General features: G+C 38.5%; 1 protein-coding gene across 2 annotated transcripts in view; it reads right to left on the reverse strand.

Moving 5' to 3' along the window:
- The window catches only part of LOC101849436 (cytosolic carboxypeptidase 6), a gene marked incomplete at its 3' end in the record, with an annotated part of 18,292 nt that extends 1,913 nt beyond the window's left edge, over positions 1–16,379 (reverse strand). Inside the window, 8 exon segments of one of the 2 annotated variants that reach the window (XM_035968257.1) lie at positions 1,515–1,629; positions 3,089–3,221; positions 5,088–5,304; positions 6,314–6,408; positions 7,060–7,184; positions 8,237–8,362; positions 12,332–12,364; positions 16,313–16,379. In XM_035968257.1, the coding sequence (XP_035824150.1) occupies positions 1,515–1,629; positions 3,089–3,221; positions 5,088–5,304; positions 6,314–6,408; positions 7,060–7,184; positions 8,237–8,362; positions 12,332–12,364; positions 16,313–16,337 (869 nt within the window). 2 annotated transcript variants of the gene reach the window in all.
- Between the last annotated feature and the right edge of the window lie 154 nt (positions 16,380–16,533).

A 16,533-nucleotide genomic window follows, 5' to 3' on the forward strand; every position in this document is an offset into this window, starting at 1 on the left:
GGGGGTTAGCAAAGAAAAGAATTCCGAGATATAAAAAATAATAATACAGGTAACAGTGACATATCTCTCAGCTAGAAGATTCACAATATTATGTAGGTGACACCACGTTTAGATGGGTGGTCACTGGGGTGAGGCCTTGAGCAAGACACAATAACCCTATCCCAAAAACAGGGCCCAGCACAGTGGCAATAGTAATGGCGTGTTGATTGCCATTGACTGTATTAATGTAATATGGTGTATTATTTAACATCGGCAAATTATTGTACTTCTGAAATATACTTGTATACATTTGTGTTTATATAGTCAAACCTCGTTGTAAACCCCCCTCCCGGCCGCCCCGTTATATTGTTAGCGCCGCTTACCACCACGTTTTGCCAATATACAAAAGGAACGCCTATATAAACATAGCCTTTACACTGCCATCTGCCAACTGCCTGAGTAGAACAATGGCCCTTTATCAAACTAATGTAAATTTGCCATGCTATACCGCAGGGAGCGTTCAGGGAAAAAGGAGCAGTGGCAGACCGAAGAGGAGTTGGGAGGACAACATCAAGGAATGGACAGGCCTGGAACCCAAAGACACGCTCAGAAAAGCTGAAGACCGGAAGGAGTGGAGGAAGCTGGTGGCCAAATCTTCAAAAGCGCCCTGACCGACATCCAGTCTATGGGATAGGTGAAGGTGAAGGTGATACTGCCAGTGAATTGACAGCTACAGGTACACACTACACACGGCACCCACTAGGTGGATGCTTGATAGTCTCTTTCCCACACACTTCTATGTGAGCTCAGCCTATTTTAGCACTTGTCTGCAATTTTCTCCTGAAGTGTATTGATCATGAAAGTGCTATTATTTTCAGACTTCTGCCAATACTTATATAAAGATTGGAATTAAATTTCAAAGTTGCCTGGAGAAACTTCAAAGCAACTGCACCACCTCTGCCTACTGGCAAAATATCTACAATTGCCAGATGTCAGCACGATGAACAAGAGGGTGGCAGGTGCCCATTAGGCTTTAATATAGTGGGGACTCATTCTCAAATCCACATATGACACGTATACGGCAACCCAAGGACTAACGAGTATCAGGAAAAAAAAACAACGTCCGTCTACAGGGTCCTTGACTCATGTAGCCTGACTTGTTTCAGTTTGAAATTACGTAAAGTACAACTGGAGCTGTACAAGTCATTGGTTGCTACTTGTATTTCCCCGGCGCACAGCAATCACACAAGACAGATCTAGATGAGGCAAGACTGGCCGCAGTTTGTCTCACCACTAGTCAAGATGGCAATAGGTGCCATCTCGTTAAACTGTCAGCCCCCGCTGTAACACCAACTTGATACTCGTCCAAAGGTAGGCGGTATAAAGGCATTTGACTGTATGAATGTATACCAATACAATCAAAATTCCCCAACAGGTACCGTAACAATTAAAGAGGAATTTTATTACATTCCAATTTCATTTCATCTTCATCAAGAGGAGGAGAAGGATTGTATTCCGTAAAAAAGACAGGACACCTGTAATTTCCCAGATAGACACCATCTGGGTTAAGCATGGGCACGATCTTGAAAACCAGATGCTCTCTCAGGATTTTGGCGATGGGATGGCTGCTTACGAGGAAATCAATCACACCTGGAATGACAAAAAGCAAACTGTAAATAATCATCTCCTTGTTCTGCTGCAGGTGTCTCAGCATCTGCTTCTTCGCTAAAGATTTGACTCAACAAACGGGATAAAATGCAAACAAAACAGAAGTAAGTGATGCAGCCAGTGTTTCAAAAAGAGTGACTGAGGCACACTGTATGTATGAAATGGTTAAAAAGGGTTTTTTTTAAAAAGAAAAATCCCCTTGAAATTGAATAAACCTAATGAGGTAGAAGCCACTAGTTTTCAAAGCATGAAGCAGCAGAGATGCACTTTAACCACCACCTGGACAGAATGACAAACTGTTTAATATTATAGAAAAACTAAACATTTAAGGAACGTCATAGAAACTGGGATTATGTCCGAGACATGTGCTTTGAAACGTAATTAAGTAATTACAGCTTCAATAATAGGAAAAAAATTCATCAAAGACACCTTGGCAATACTGCAAATTTCATCAAGGACATCAAAAGATTTATCCAAAAACAAAAATAGAAAGTTTTCTGTAATCTACGACCTTTAAAACTTTGGCACAAAGGGAGAAATAATATTTTCTTCAACTTGTTGGGTGAATAATATGTTCAAGGATTTCAATGTCAGAGGAATTTACAGGTAAAAAATTTCAATAAAAGCTCAAAATTAGGACTAAAATTGTGATAGAATATTAGAGCAATTTTCATATCGTCAGCTTAAAAATGTTACAGCTGCGTTCAATTTTAAACTATTATCTTTAATATTCTCCTGAGAGTACAATGCAATCTGTACCAGGTGCTTCTTTCTCATTTTCAGGTTGAAAAGGTAATCACTGGAAAGTTGATCAGATTTTAAACTCCACCGCTGTATGTCACAATATGATGTGCCGGTTACATGGGTGCGTTCATCTTATTATTTTCTTTTTCAAAGAAAAAGCAGCGAGATGAATTATCATCATATTGAACTGGATATACCATAAAGTTGCATTGAAACCCTGTAAGGTATTCGCTCTTGTGATTCTTGTTGGGAGCTTCTAAGTACAGTCAAACCTGTCCACAACGTTCACTCAAGACCACAGAGAAAAAGTAGCAATATAGATAAGTGACGGCTGTGGGTTTGATTATGGTCACTTTCCCATATACATTCATGAACAACTGCTGAATTATTGGACACAGCTGACATCATAATTATTTCTAAACTGAGCTTGCAAAAATGTGGGACTTTGGTATGGGAACTTTGTACATATGGACAAAATTTGGACTTAATTTTTTTGTAGAGCAAATATTCTAAGCATATTTTTCTACCTTCTTTTAAAGGCTTTAATCCATTTTAAAAAAACAAAAAAAACTCTCCAAACTTTTCATTAGGAGTATTCAGTTCTTCTGAAGATGTTGAAAACCTGAATATTCTTCTGTCAATGAGATTTTTCAACTTTGCTTTGTCGAGACAGAAGACAGACAAAGTGTGCCCTGACCTTGACACACAAATGATGACGGCGTTTCTCCGGGGTGGACCCTGGCTGTGATGAGGACTGTCTTCAGCTTTTCGTTATCAGAAGCTTGCAGGTCTGGACTAGCGATTGTCAGAAGATCAAGCCGACGTTGTTGCTGAAAGACAGTAATAAATTATTAATTTAAACATTCTCTAGGGGCTCTCATGGCCTAGATGTTAAGGTGTTGGCCTCTCATTCAAAGGTTCCAGGTTCGAATCCAGGTAGCAACCGAAAAATTTTTTCTCTAAAATTGTCTCCTTTTACCTCCTTTCCTGCTCTCTAGCTATGTTCTGTCGTCTGTTTTGGTCTCCTCTTTCTGCCCCCACTCCCTCATCTCCTTTGCCCCCTCCTCTGGGCTCCTGGCTCTTCCTCCAGCCTTTCTACTGCTACTCCTTGGTTCCTTCTTACTATACTGTTGTCTTTCAGCCACACCCCTGATCTGGTAGGAAAGATCCTTCTAGGACAAAGGCGAAAAATCTTGGAGGGCCCGTGTGCAAGTTGCGCACGTTAAAGATCCCTTGGTTCCTTCTTACTATACTGTTGTCTTTCAGCCACACCCCTGATCTGGTAGGAAAGATCCTTCTAGGACAAGGGCGAAAAATCTTGGAGGGCCCGTGTGCAAGTTGCGCACGTTAAAGATCCCTTGGTGGTCTAAAATCGATAAGAATAGGTTTTAGCCGCCATCCGGGTAAATTTCAGAATTTCCTACCAACTGAAAAAGTTTAATGTGCCCAGCGCGCTCATATGACCTTATGCAGTTGCGAGCGCGGTCAAACACTTACCAACAAAAAAACAACAACATTCTCTTAGAAAGTTTTTGTGATAAACAAGTATTTGCACCTGGCTCAAGAAAAGGAATGCCATGATATAAATGTCACATTTACAAACCATAGAGTACTGGCACACCACTTTTGTCTAAATAAGTGAATTCCTACACTCCATCTTTCTCAGGAAAGTAAGCACAGAAGTAAGAAGTGCGCCCCCAATTATGTCTTTTTTCTTGTCTATCTCAGTTACTTCACTTCTCATACTTCCACTAAACCCTGCATGATGATAACTTTGCAAGTGAGCTACTCTTCCAACTAAAAACCCTTCTTACACCTCATACACTTCCTAGGGAAAGACAAACAAACAAAAATATTCTTTTTACCTGGTCACTCTCCTCGATAATACAAAAAGCATTCTTAACTCATCACAACCAGTAAAATTTGAGCAGTAACAATTTTGTCTTCTGAGACTAGGCAGGAAATCAATGTGTAAATGTAAGAGAAGTAAAAAGCAAGAAAACAAGGCAAAAAGGGAACTTTTGGAGGAAAGTTTTGTCCTTTTTCTTAGCCGTTATCTCTGGATCACATACAAAACACATTTAGCAGCCAGATATCTATTTAGCAGTAAAGTAACACTCAACACATTTGTGAGGCAGCGTGGTGAAATCAGGCTCTCGTCAATTTTGGGGCATATGGAGTTACTTGTATCATCTTAAAGCTTGTCCATTTGCCTTGCTTTGGACGAAAACAATATCTATTTATCTTGGATACAAGTCAAGATATTGGTAATTGAAGGAGGAGAGGTGGGCTTGTTTCAGAGGTAAAATAAGCGAGAAAATGGCCGCCAAAGCTGAGTCATTTCCTAAGCTTGAGAGCCCATGGAAACTGAAAATTTACATCTCTTACGCCTTAAATCAACTGTTTTCAGGACAATCCATACAGAAAAGTGTTCTTCAAAGGGCGTGAAAGGTGTTGAGCCAAAAAACAAAAATTCTATAAAAATTCCCAAACCTGTGGAAAAAAGCTAGTTTCTTCACTTTGCCTATTTTGACGAGCGCCTGATTTCACCACGCTGCCTCACATTTAAATAAGAATTTATTACAAAATTATATTTCATTGCATACATAAGTGAATAGTATAACGAAAACTTTTAATCATCATTTTCATTCCCGTTATTCACCCATCTTAAAGAAAGAAATAAAATTCAAACTCACCACTGTTAAACACAAGAGCTCTCGTGTGAAAAAATCGTAGTTCCTTTTCTCCAGGTTATCCAAGTAGTTTTGGAGTCTTGTGTAGGAGTACGGATAACAGTAAGCAAACTGGTACACTTCATCCTCTCGGTCAAATATAAATGCAAAAGACATCACATAGTTTTTGCGATGATCAGGGCATCGGTAGTAGTACACATATTTCCCTGGAATCCTCACCCTGAAATAAAAATAAAGCACAAGGGTAAAAATCGTCCACAGCACCCTGACACAACAATATTAAACTAAGGATATTTAGGATATTTTCTTTCTATCCAGTATTAAAATCAGAATCATCTCAGATCTATACTGGTGTTGCTAGCAACTATGTGTTTGATCATGGTTCGAATCCAAAACAAGATGCTCTTGAACTGGAGATGGACATTAGGTCAAAGTGGGTCTCCTTGTAAATAATGTTATAGTGTTGAAGGAGACGTTAAACCATACCGTTCCAACCTAATACTACGCACATCAGTTCAAAGTCAACTTTTTACCACTTCCTAGCAGTTTAAATACAATTTTAATGTCTTTTCCAGGGAAAAAATAAATAACAAAATAGCCCAACATTATACCACTTATCAAAAAGTAACAAATATCCAAATTCAAATATCCTTTGATGCACTTCTAGACTTCAAGAAATGCTGAGCTCAATAGACCTCTATATCTGACAGATTAAACATTGAATATCCTTCAAAAGGTTGTTATGATGTAGCTATTTCATCAAAGATGTACACACTACTCTTTGGTGTTTGGAAAACCTTAACCTTGAATTCTGGTGTATGAAAAGCACTTAAGTCGTCAAAAATGTGAAGTAATTCTTCTTAAGGAACCTAATTTTTTTGCAAACTTCATAACATTGTAAGCAATGAACAATTAGAACACACCTACAAATGTAACTGTAAAATTTTAAGCCCAGATCAACTCTATTTAGATCATTTAGGGGTAGGGCTGCTTTGATCTGTCTGTCAGTGCCACCCAGTGTGAAGGAGGATACAACATCCCAGGAGAAAAAAAAGGAGATGCTTGTTAAAAATGTTCCCCACATGGGAATTGAACTTGCATCTCTTGCGTGTAATGGCACAGTGCTTAACTGTTACACCAAAGACGTCATTGATTGACTAATATTTTTTTACAGCAAGGAAAATATAACAATGATGAACAAATAAAAGGTAAAAGAAAAAGCAACCTACCATTTTGGTCGACTGGTAGACTTGATCATAGGCGTCATGCCATCTCGATACAATGATTTCGTTTTACTGAAGTTCACAATGTTGAATATAACACGCTGTTGAGAAAACACATACCACAAAGAAAATCAGATACATTGTAGTTTAAAGGGTAGAATCTTGCTGCCTTCTTCTTATGTGTGTGTGTGTGTGTGTGTGTGTGTGTGTGTGTGTGTGTGTGTGTGTGTGTGTGTGTGTGTGTGTGAGTGTGTTTGTGTGTGTGTGTGTATGTGTGTGTGTGTGTGTGTGTGAGTGTGTGTGTGAGTGTGTGTGTGAGTGTGTGTGTGTGTGTATGTGTGTGTGTGTGGGGGGGGGGGGGGTGTGCTGTTGTTTCTTTCCCCTTTAAGTTCTACTTCTAGATCTCATTCTGATTCTTATCCAAAGTGCAACTCATTATTACAGATGCAGCCTATTTTCTCTTTAGGAAGTAGTGGCTTCAATCGTTTTGACCATAATTAAAAATGTATAGAAGCATGAATATCGGATTCACAAACACTTTCTTATTCAGACAGAAACTATAGCAAAAGAGAGTTTGTGTACAATAAGAAACTCAACAAAGAATTGAAAACAGCAATGTGATACACTTGACCCCTCACCTGATCTTCTCTACAGGCTCATATCGATAACTTTCATTAATTTAACATCTCCAGAAACAACCAAACCTGCTTGGAAGCAAGCATAAATTTTTAAGCAAACAGAAAACGAAATACCTGATCTGCTTTGACATTTTCCACAGTGAAGTTGAACCAAACTCTGAACCGAGGGTTGCACGTGTCAGGTCGGATGAACAAATCATACTCTGTCTCTGTGATGTAGTCCACACGACCAAGGTTACCTGAACAGAAAGTATAACTAAAATCAAAACTGTTCCTGTTTTAAGAGTCAAAACATTTCCCTGTCACATAAAAGGTTATAAATCCTATTAGATTGTTTGTTTGTGAGCTTCAAGTCTTCATGTTAACATTTCACAAGGGAAATGGAAAGCCTGAGGCTTCAGATTCAGGTCAAAGTCCATATTTGCTAACAACTGACTGACATCACACTAAAATCTGACACAGAGACTCTATACACACAGAACATATGTTATGGTTGAAGATGTGATTCTTTGTAGTCTTATATCCCCATCAAAGTTAATCCATTGCGACTTTCCTAGTCGTGGCTACTCACCCTAAGGAAAGCTCACATGAGTTCAGAAGCCTTGTCTGCGCCCTGATCCAAAACTCATACAACTTCACAAAAACTGCTTTCAACAGATGCTTTTATTCTTCATTCTCAGACCATCAATGTAAGCTTAAAGGTCCTACTACTTTTTTTCACATGAATGTGCAAATGCTTAAGACAGCATTCACTGTGAGCATGCTGAAAGCGGAGTATAATACCCCTTGCTGGTTCGCGTCCACAAGATAAAGAATATCTCATCTAAGACAGAACACTTGGTCCCATGTCAGTACATGGGGCAAAGGAAAAATGCACTTGAAAAGTTAACAAAACATTTGGATAATAAGCTAGGTAATACCTTAAACTTTATCAAGTTGGTCAAGGAAATTAACATTCAAAAGCAAAAAGCTTATCCTGTCTGACATTCCCAACGGCAATACTGAACTTTAAAAATCTGCACCATGTTTTCTTGACTAGACATTGTGAGTTTTATGTCATATCAGAGGGACAGGATCTGTTTGAGGAGCAAATTCATGAGCAGAAATACTTTAAAGAGAGCTACTTCTTTCATTCGCCATCATTTCAACTACAGAGCGTAAGACTCCGATATACGCCACTTTTCCAAATGGTGTATGGCGGATTCTTACACAAAGCAGGTTATTATTCTAGAATGACTCTCTCTAAGAAACAAACAGCCACAGTAATAGTGGGAACATGATAAGTGCTTACCACTCTCAAAGCAAGCATCAAAGATCAGGTGGCCTTTCTTTGGTTTGCCACTGTAGTTTGGTGGCACCACAGCAAACTTGTTGACATTTCCTACCACTGGCTCCTCTGTGCTGTCTGAGTCACTGCCTGAAATAAAAAGGTCAAAACAATACTGATTAAGAGGAATCAGTTTTCCCTTTAACTTCATTACTGCAACCGACGCGTAAAGTGTGCCATGATTTCAGTGCAGAGACTTCAGTTCGATGTTTGGATATGTCGCATGTCTCAAATGGACAGCTTCTTTTTTAGTTTTTTTTTAGGTTTTACGGCGCTCGCAACTGCATAAGGTCATATGAACGCCAGAAGATTAGAGCTGTTACAAGAGAGTAACAGACATAAAAAGATGAAGGGGAGATAAGGACGATAGATGTTTGATAGGAAAGAAGAAGCAAACCACACCAGAGCACCCGCCAACCACCCACATGGACAGCTTCACTGAAGCAAGTTGCTCTGGATGGGGAAGAGGTTGATGAACTAACACCTTTGAAAAACTATGAATGGTTTCTTTTTACTAACTCATGACAAAATGTTGATTTGATTATGCAACTGCCATTGACTTTTTCTATCTTTCTACCTGATGACAGTGTCAGAACATTGTCTTATAACAAATGTATTATCAGCGTGGATGATAAAAAGTTGGTCTGTCATCCCACTCTGAATCCATTGTCAATAGAACAATCAGACATTGAACTTGGAACATATCAAACTCTTCTGAAATTTGGAATGCTGAAAATATGTCCTCTACAAGACTCTTCATGCCTTTCCAAGAGAAACTTAAGAAATTTTGGATTGATAAAATTTTTTATAATGAATATATGACAAACAAAAGTACACACAAGGAGATCATCAAAACTCGAGTATAGTACCTCCCTCATCTTTTTAATGTTAGAAAATGTTCCCAGAATTTAGATTTCATCATTTAACTTATTCTGTCATCATCAAACCTTAGGGGCCTATTTATACATTGAAAAACACTTAGAAAGCAAACCAAGTTTTCCAAAGCACAATAAAACCTGCCTGCAGAAAATAGACCTAAAATAACTTTGCTGACCTCAAATGAAATTTAACATGCAACGGTGAGCAAGTACCCTCAGAGAAAAGAGACAAATGAGTTAGGAGCACCCAGGTGCAGACTGACAAATATGCTCATTTGCATTAACACCGTTCAAAATATACAGATAATCTAGCTGGACTGAATGTCTATCCCATCTCTAATTCATGGCAAATTCACGCTCTGATGACATCATCTTTTATTTTTAAGCTCATTAATCAACTCACTCCTCATCCTTTATACTTAAAAATCAAACAAAAAATTGAGAAACTCCACAGCAAAGAGGATGATCTAAAGAACTGACCATGACACCAGTAAATAAGCCATGCTATTTTATTAAACTAACTTCAGTAAAATCTACTCTGAAAGATTAAATCAAGTACATAATTCAGCTAATAATTCTTTAGTTTCTTGCTCTTTTCACTTTTCACTTTGAGAGCTTCCTTGTGATAAGGCAGCTCAATGTTAATGTAATTAAATAGACTGCAGTGCAAAAGGTGGGGGCTGGGGTGGGGTGGGGTGGGGGGGGGGTGCAAGCATAATGCAATAAGTTAAAACTATTTAATTCAATCTAATGGATAGAGAGGTTTGACAAAAAGGATAGACAGACAGGTCATACTCGGCAGACTTCATCGTTGCTAAAGGTTATGGGTGGCGGCATTAATTACTGTTGGTAATGTCTAATGCAAGGTGACTTTGTTGCTAGAAAAAGAAAAGTGCTTCAACTAAATCTGAGAAAAGACTGATAATTTGCCCCCCCCCCCCCCCCATTTAACATTTAAAAAAACAGCGCAACTTATCGAAAAGTGCACAGCACAACTTGGTGTCAATTAAAATTACATTTCTTTTTGTGGAGATCAACAAAATCGTATCGTATCTTATCTTATCTTACAACAGCATATCACATTTTACTGAAATTATGTATAACAAGGAAAAGACAATTTTGTCATTGTGATTTTCAATAACCTATGCTCTACTGTAAAAAACATGCAACTGTACTGTCACCAGCATACAGCTCACTTGCTGAGAAAATGCCAGTTGTTTGTAAATTTAAAAAATTGACCTCTCAATCCTACAACCCCACTTTCATCTTTCTCATAATCAATTATATGGCCTCTTGCAAAGCCATAGCAGGCTTGCCAATTTTTTCAAACCCCAATCAGGTACACCATAATTATATCTTCAGATCACGTACCAATGGTCAAAACTACATCAATTGGGTCTGGGTTTGTGCAATAATGTATATGATAAGGCTCTCAAATTCCTCATTGCCAAATGCAAGCCAGTCCCTAGAAATTCCATACACTTGGCAAGCTTGCATAAAGTTCTCAATTTTCTTCAAGAAAACCCTAAGACACACCATGTCTATTTATATCCCTGCAGTAAGACCAATACAAAATGTGCAAAACAGTAATGTGATCAAAGCATTTATCTTTGGCCTACAACCAGGTTAGAGAAAATCATAGTTGTTCCCTTCTTCTCTAAAAAAAATGTCTCCAGGCTTAGATGGTTTGTGCTTAAGAACATCAAATTAGTGAATCTTGGTCAATCAACACTTTAGAAGGTGTGCAAGTTTTACCCTTACAGGCCTCAATCTCTGTCTAGTCGTCATACTGTTTTCTAACAACTTTTACAGAAATAAGAGGTGTTTTTTCATATCAAGCCTTTCCCATCATCCTTTCACATAGCTTTAATAAAAACACTCGCTACAAAAAGGAACTTAAGTTCAAGGTGCATTTTTTGAAATGTTGTGATGAAAAAGTAATATACTATACTAACATCAATTCTATACTCTAATATCAACATAATGGTTATGGTGTTTGCTAAAAGAAATAAAAGAGTATCTCAGACAAAGCAGCATAAAAATACACTACTTGAACAGTTACGTTAAAGAAAGAATAGACATGCAACTGCTTGCTAGATGAGCAGTAATAATAAGCACAAACACACTGATAACATCCATGAAAGAAAAGAGAAAGCCTGACAATCATACTGAAATTCTGTATTGATAAAAACTGACTACAACATATAGAAAGGATTAACATTTTTTTAAAATACCTCTTCTTTTACTGACCTCTGTATCTGTGATGCAAGTGCCTCAGAGAATACACATCAGTGCCTTCAGACACGTTCAGTTCTAGCTCATTTATGTACAAGTACTTTACAAAATCGAGTAAGAACCAGTGCTATTCAGCATGAACAAGTTCACAATTGAAGCATTCAAACAAATGGGGGTTTACTTAAAATAAGACACACAGATACGCAGCATGAAGGAAAAATCAATAAAAAGGGAAAACACTACTAACTTTCTAAAAATCAAATGGTGACTGGAGAAGACATACAATCAATAGAATTCTAGATGAGAGGCCGCAATTTTTATTATGTTATTCACAAATCAGCTGTAGGAACTTTTTAAACAAACGGACCCCTACAAAATGATTATACAGTCTCCATTATCAGCTGTCAAACAACACTTGTGAAAATCCTACCAATAAAACACTTGTCTTTACACTGAACGTATCTTCTGCATGATCCATTCACTTAATGTATTTCACACACATTTTCCAGTTCTTTTTGTTTTCTTTGGAGAACACACTTGAACGCACAATTATGAATAGCTGTGCAGTACTGAGGAATGGTCACTATCATGCATCTGCCATATAGCCTAGTTTTAAATTCTAGTCAACAAAGCTGTTGACAGAGGTAGCATAAAAGACCATTGTTGTTGTTTCTTTTTCGTTGCTTTTTTTTTTTCTTAACAGTTTCAAATCAGAACCATCAGGAATAAGAGACAAATTAATTAAGATTTTTTAAGAACATGAATACAATAAATGAATTTGAAAAATCGCTACAGAGTGGTGGAAAAAAAGAGGTAAAGAAGCTAAAAGGAAGATAGAGAACAACCAACATATGCACAGATGCCTAGAACATTTTAGAGACAAACAATAATACTAATTCGAAAAACAGAGCTAATCAGGACTGACAAACAGGAAAGAATGGGGTACCATGATTGTCAATGTCTGCTGCTGACCCAACACCTGAAGAAAAAGAGGAATACCACAACAGTACTCTTACAAATTGTTCTTGGAAAGTGCAAATTTATATTTTTTGAGCCTTTGATCAATGTTTTTCAGTAAAATCCTGATCCATGCAGAAATGTGTTTTTAAAAGGATAAAGAATTTACTACAAGGTAAGTTATTATGTCGGTAGATCACAATTTATCCTAGGAGTGAAATTGCCAAATTGTAATCACGAGTTTCAACGAATGATTATATCACTTGCAATTTCACAAAGAGGATAAATCATGGTCTACCAACATAAGGAGTGTAATAATGTTTTTATACCATAGGCCTACTGATATCAGCTGACATAATAGATCCGAACCAAAAAAGTTCAAATTACCAGTCAAGTGGATAAGAGGTTCTATTCAAGAGTCTCATTTGAAAACAAAATTTGTCATGTCCGTCAGAGTCAGACTGAGGATCGGAAAAAATCGGTATTTTTCCGTTATTTTTAGCCACACTAATCTACATGTTGAGATATCTGTATGGCTCTGTCCCCGAAATAAACCCCAAACAAAACAATAAGAATGTAAGCTAGCTGCAATGCAAGCAGAAAACGCGCAATTCAAAAGTTCAAAAATTAAAAAACTGCATTTATATGACATGTTGTCTTTTTAGAATAGAGATGACTTTGACTTTGATTTTTATCTTCACAACCAAAACAAAGTAACGGCTGGGAGTCATTTGCTAACATAACCTAGACTTGCGTATTGCACTAAAATACACCACCGCACTCTGACGTAATCCCGGTTCACTGTGCGCACCATTTGACTCAATTTGGAAAAAGATTAAGGGCAGAATAAAAAGTTGTGGGCACCCTCAGCTAGAACTATAGGGGCACTAACTTCTAAGGCACTGGCGTTTGGCATTTCATTTGGGGACCTATAATGAGCGCACTTTGCAATAAGGTTTTTTCAGAGGGCAAAGAGCGGCTGCCCTAACGTATAGGCCTAACATTATTGCAGAGCCTAGGAATATCATGATTCCAGTCTTTTTTTTTTGTAAGTGTTTTACGGCGCATGCAACTGCATAAGGTCATATGAGCACGCAGGACACACCAAACATTTTAAGTTGGTAGGAAATTTTGAATTTTGCCTGGGTGGCGGCCTACTCTTATCGATTTTAGACCACGAAGGGACTTAAACGTGTGCAACTTGCACACGAGACCTCAAAGATTTTTCGCCCTTGTCCGAGAAGGCTAGGTGTAGATCTTTCCTACCAGAAGATCAGGGGTGTAGCTGAAAGACAGCAGTAAGAAGGAGCCAAGGAGTAGCAGTAGAAAGGCTGCAGAAAGAGTCAGGAGCCCAGAGGAGGGGGCAAAGGAGGTGAGGGGGTGGGGGAAGAAAGTGGAGACGAAAGCAGACGACAGAATATTGCAAGAGAGAAGGAAAGAAGGTGAAATGAGACAATTTTAGAGAAGAAAATTTTTCGGTTGCTACCCTGATCCGAACACGGGACCTTTGCAGTGGTTGTGAGTAGTGAAGGGCTCACGGGCTTGAGACCCTCCCCCCCAACTCCATCCCAAAGTAAATGAAAGTTTCTTAAATAATGAAATAAGCATTTGAAACCGTTATGGTTGCACGCAATGAACACAGAGAGATCAACTTGGCGGCTTGCTCATTTATCCAATCATTGTTGTCACCGCTTACAACTATAGCATCCTAACACCCAATCAAATGTCTTTAGGGCTCTGCACAGGATGAGCCCATTCCCACGCCCCTTCCGTAATGAAATTCTTCTTGAAAAAAGGTAGAGGCCTGGAAAAGTACACTGTGCTGAGGGCTCACGCTCTCCTAGCCCTGACAATGGGGTGAAAGTTTACGACACACTTTCCCCCAGTGACACAGATACCTACGCGCTCATTGGACATTAATTTTTAGGTGCGTTCTACTTTCCGCAACTATGTCACACGGCCTAGTTCAGCTCATAGACAGGATATGTTTGAAGTGCTGTGTGTGTAGGTTTGTGTTTGTGCCGCTGAGATTTAACAGTTATAAATCATGTCGATCGACTTTTAAGGTAACTTTTCCAGCCAGAAGAATCTAACTTAAAACAAAGAGACAGAAGACAGAGGTGACTCTTCTCGTTTGAATGGTTCTCAAAATACCGTGGCTCACCAAGAGTAAATAAAAATCAGTACTGTTTAAGGCTTACTGCTTGCTATTAATTTGGTGGTAAAGTAGAAGTGTCAGCAACCTAAGCCCCACCCAAATTATGGTCCATCCACTATCACTGGACCTTTGAATGAGAGGCGAACACCCCTCTAAGCCACGAGAGTCCCCCGATTCGAGTCAATAGATACCATGCTTACAGTAGGTTTATAGGCGAATATAGAGTGCGCGGAGTAATTTCTGAAAATTGATATATTTCACATGTGAGATATCATCTTTTATATTTCACGTGTGAAAAGAATTTATTTCACCGGAAGTGCAATGCTTAAACAACTCCATGTATGATATAAATAAATATATATGCTACCTCTTACAGAGACCAATAATGCCTCTAAGACTAATTCCGATAATCAGAACATTCTTTTTTATGTGCATGAGGCAGGGACAGGGGAGGCCACAAAATAAAACAAATTATAACATAACCAATGAAGCATAGATTCTATTTGCTGTGGCTTTAAAAAAAAGACCGGCTCTATTTCTCCGAACGTTCGGGAAAATAAACTTGAACTTCATTTCTCTGAACGGTTTCCGTTCTCGAGATTTGTTGATAATAAGCGAATATAGTGGCACGTGTGTGTATGTGTGTGTGTGTGTGTGTGAGTGTGCGTGTGAGTGTGCATGTGTGTGTGTGTGTGTCTGTGTGCGTGTGTGTGTGTGCGTGTGTGTGTCAGTGTGTGTGTAAGGTGTGAACATGGGGGGGCGTGGAGGGATTTTTTTTTTACATGAAGGATTTTGTTTTTTTCTGGGTGACTAAGAGCAAAATAGGTTATTGCCAAGGTCGAGCAGTCTTGTTCTCTCGCAGTACCTTTTGAAAGTATTTTCAAATGAAGTATAGTCCGGGAATGTTGCCCCATTCATAACTGAAGTATCTGAATATTCAGACATTTAAAAATCTCTAGATCTAGAAATTGAATTTGATGCAAAAAAATGCTTCCTCCCAGTCCTCGCAGAATGGCAGAATGAAAGGATGACGCCTAAATCTCGCAAATAACCAAAAAATCTCGAGATCAGAAACTGTTCGGAGAAATGGTTCAACTTTATTTTCCCGAGCGTTCGGAGAAATAGTCACTTCGTAAAAAAAGTACATTGCAGTTAAAACTCACTTGAAAACCTACTCAGAAATCGCAACTCAATCACATTTCATATGACGAGCAACAGAAATGACCAATCAGTCAGAAAATTTGGACTTTGATTACATTTGGTGATTTCTTTGTAACTGAAGGAAGGCGATACAGTAGGCCTATAGATTAGAATGGAGGTAATCATTTACTTTCTCGAGTTTAATTACGGGAAGGACTTCCATAACGAGCGACCAATCTGAACTCAATCACGAAATATTCCACTCAATGGCCATAAAATAACCAGTACGGACAGAAGGCCTCAGCCGGTGTATGTTAAGTAGATTTATACCTACAAATGATGAAATTGCCGCGGTTAACGTATTCTTAACTTCAGTGCAAAGTTTTGAATCTGTGGGAGATGCATAGAGTTTCGTCTAGATCTAGATCTAGATCTAAGTGCGTCCGGAATTAAACGCGAGAAAGTAAACAATTGCCGAATGGATTTTAGAAGTGAAAGTTGCTTTCATTCTCAATTTGTCTTGAGCGTAGTCATACTACTTTCAGCGTTAACTTAAGACCAAGTTCAGATAAAATAAAACGGAATGGAGATATCAATTTCAATAAGCACAGTTATAACTGTATGTTAAGAAAAGAATATGCCAATCGTTTCAACAGATTTCAGAATACTAACCAGAATCTGCTCTTTTGTCGGCCATCTTTCGCTATAGACGCTCTCGCTTCGCTACGGAAAGACAGCGCGGGAAGGGGAACAACTCAAAACGTTTTTAGTTGCATGGAAACGGTTAATTATTAGTTTCGCAGCGTTCGTCTTCGCAAATAATAATTATTATGCATCTTTGCGTTGTATGCAACAGAACCAGTGCAATCAAAGACAGTCGGGATTCTGGTATG

The sequence above is a fragment of the Aplysia californica genome, unplaced genomic scaffold (genome assembly GCF_000002075.1).
Source record: "Aplysia californica isolate F4 #8 unplaced genomic scaffold, AplCal3.0 scaffold00048, whole genome shotgun sequence".
Classification (NCBI taxonomy): domain Eukaryota; kingdom Metazoa; phylum Mollusca; class Gastropoda; order Aplysiida; family Aplysiidae; genus Aplysia; species Aplysia californica.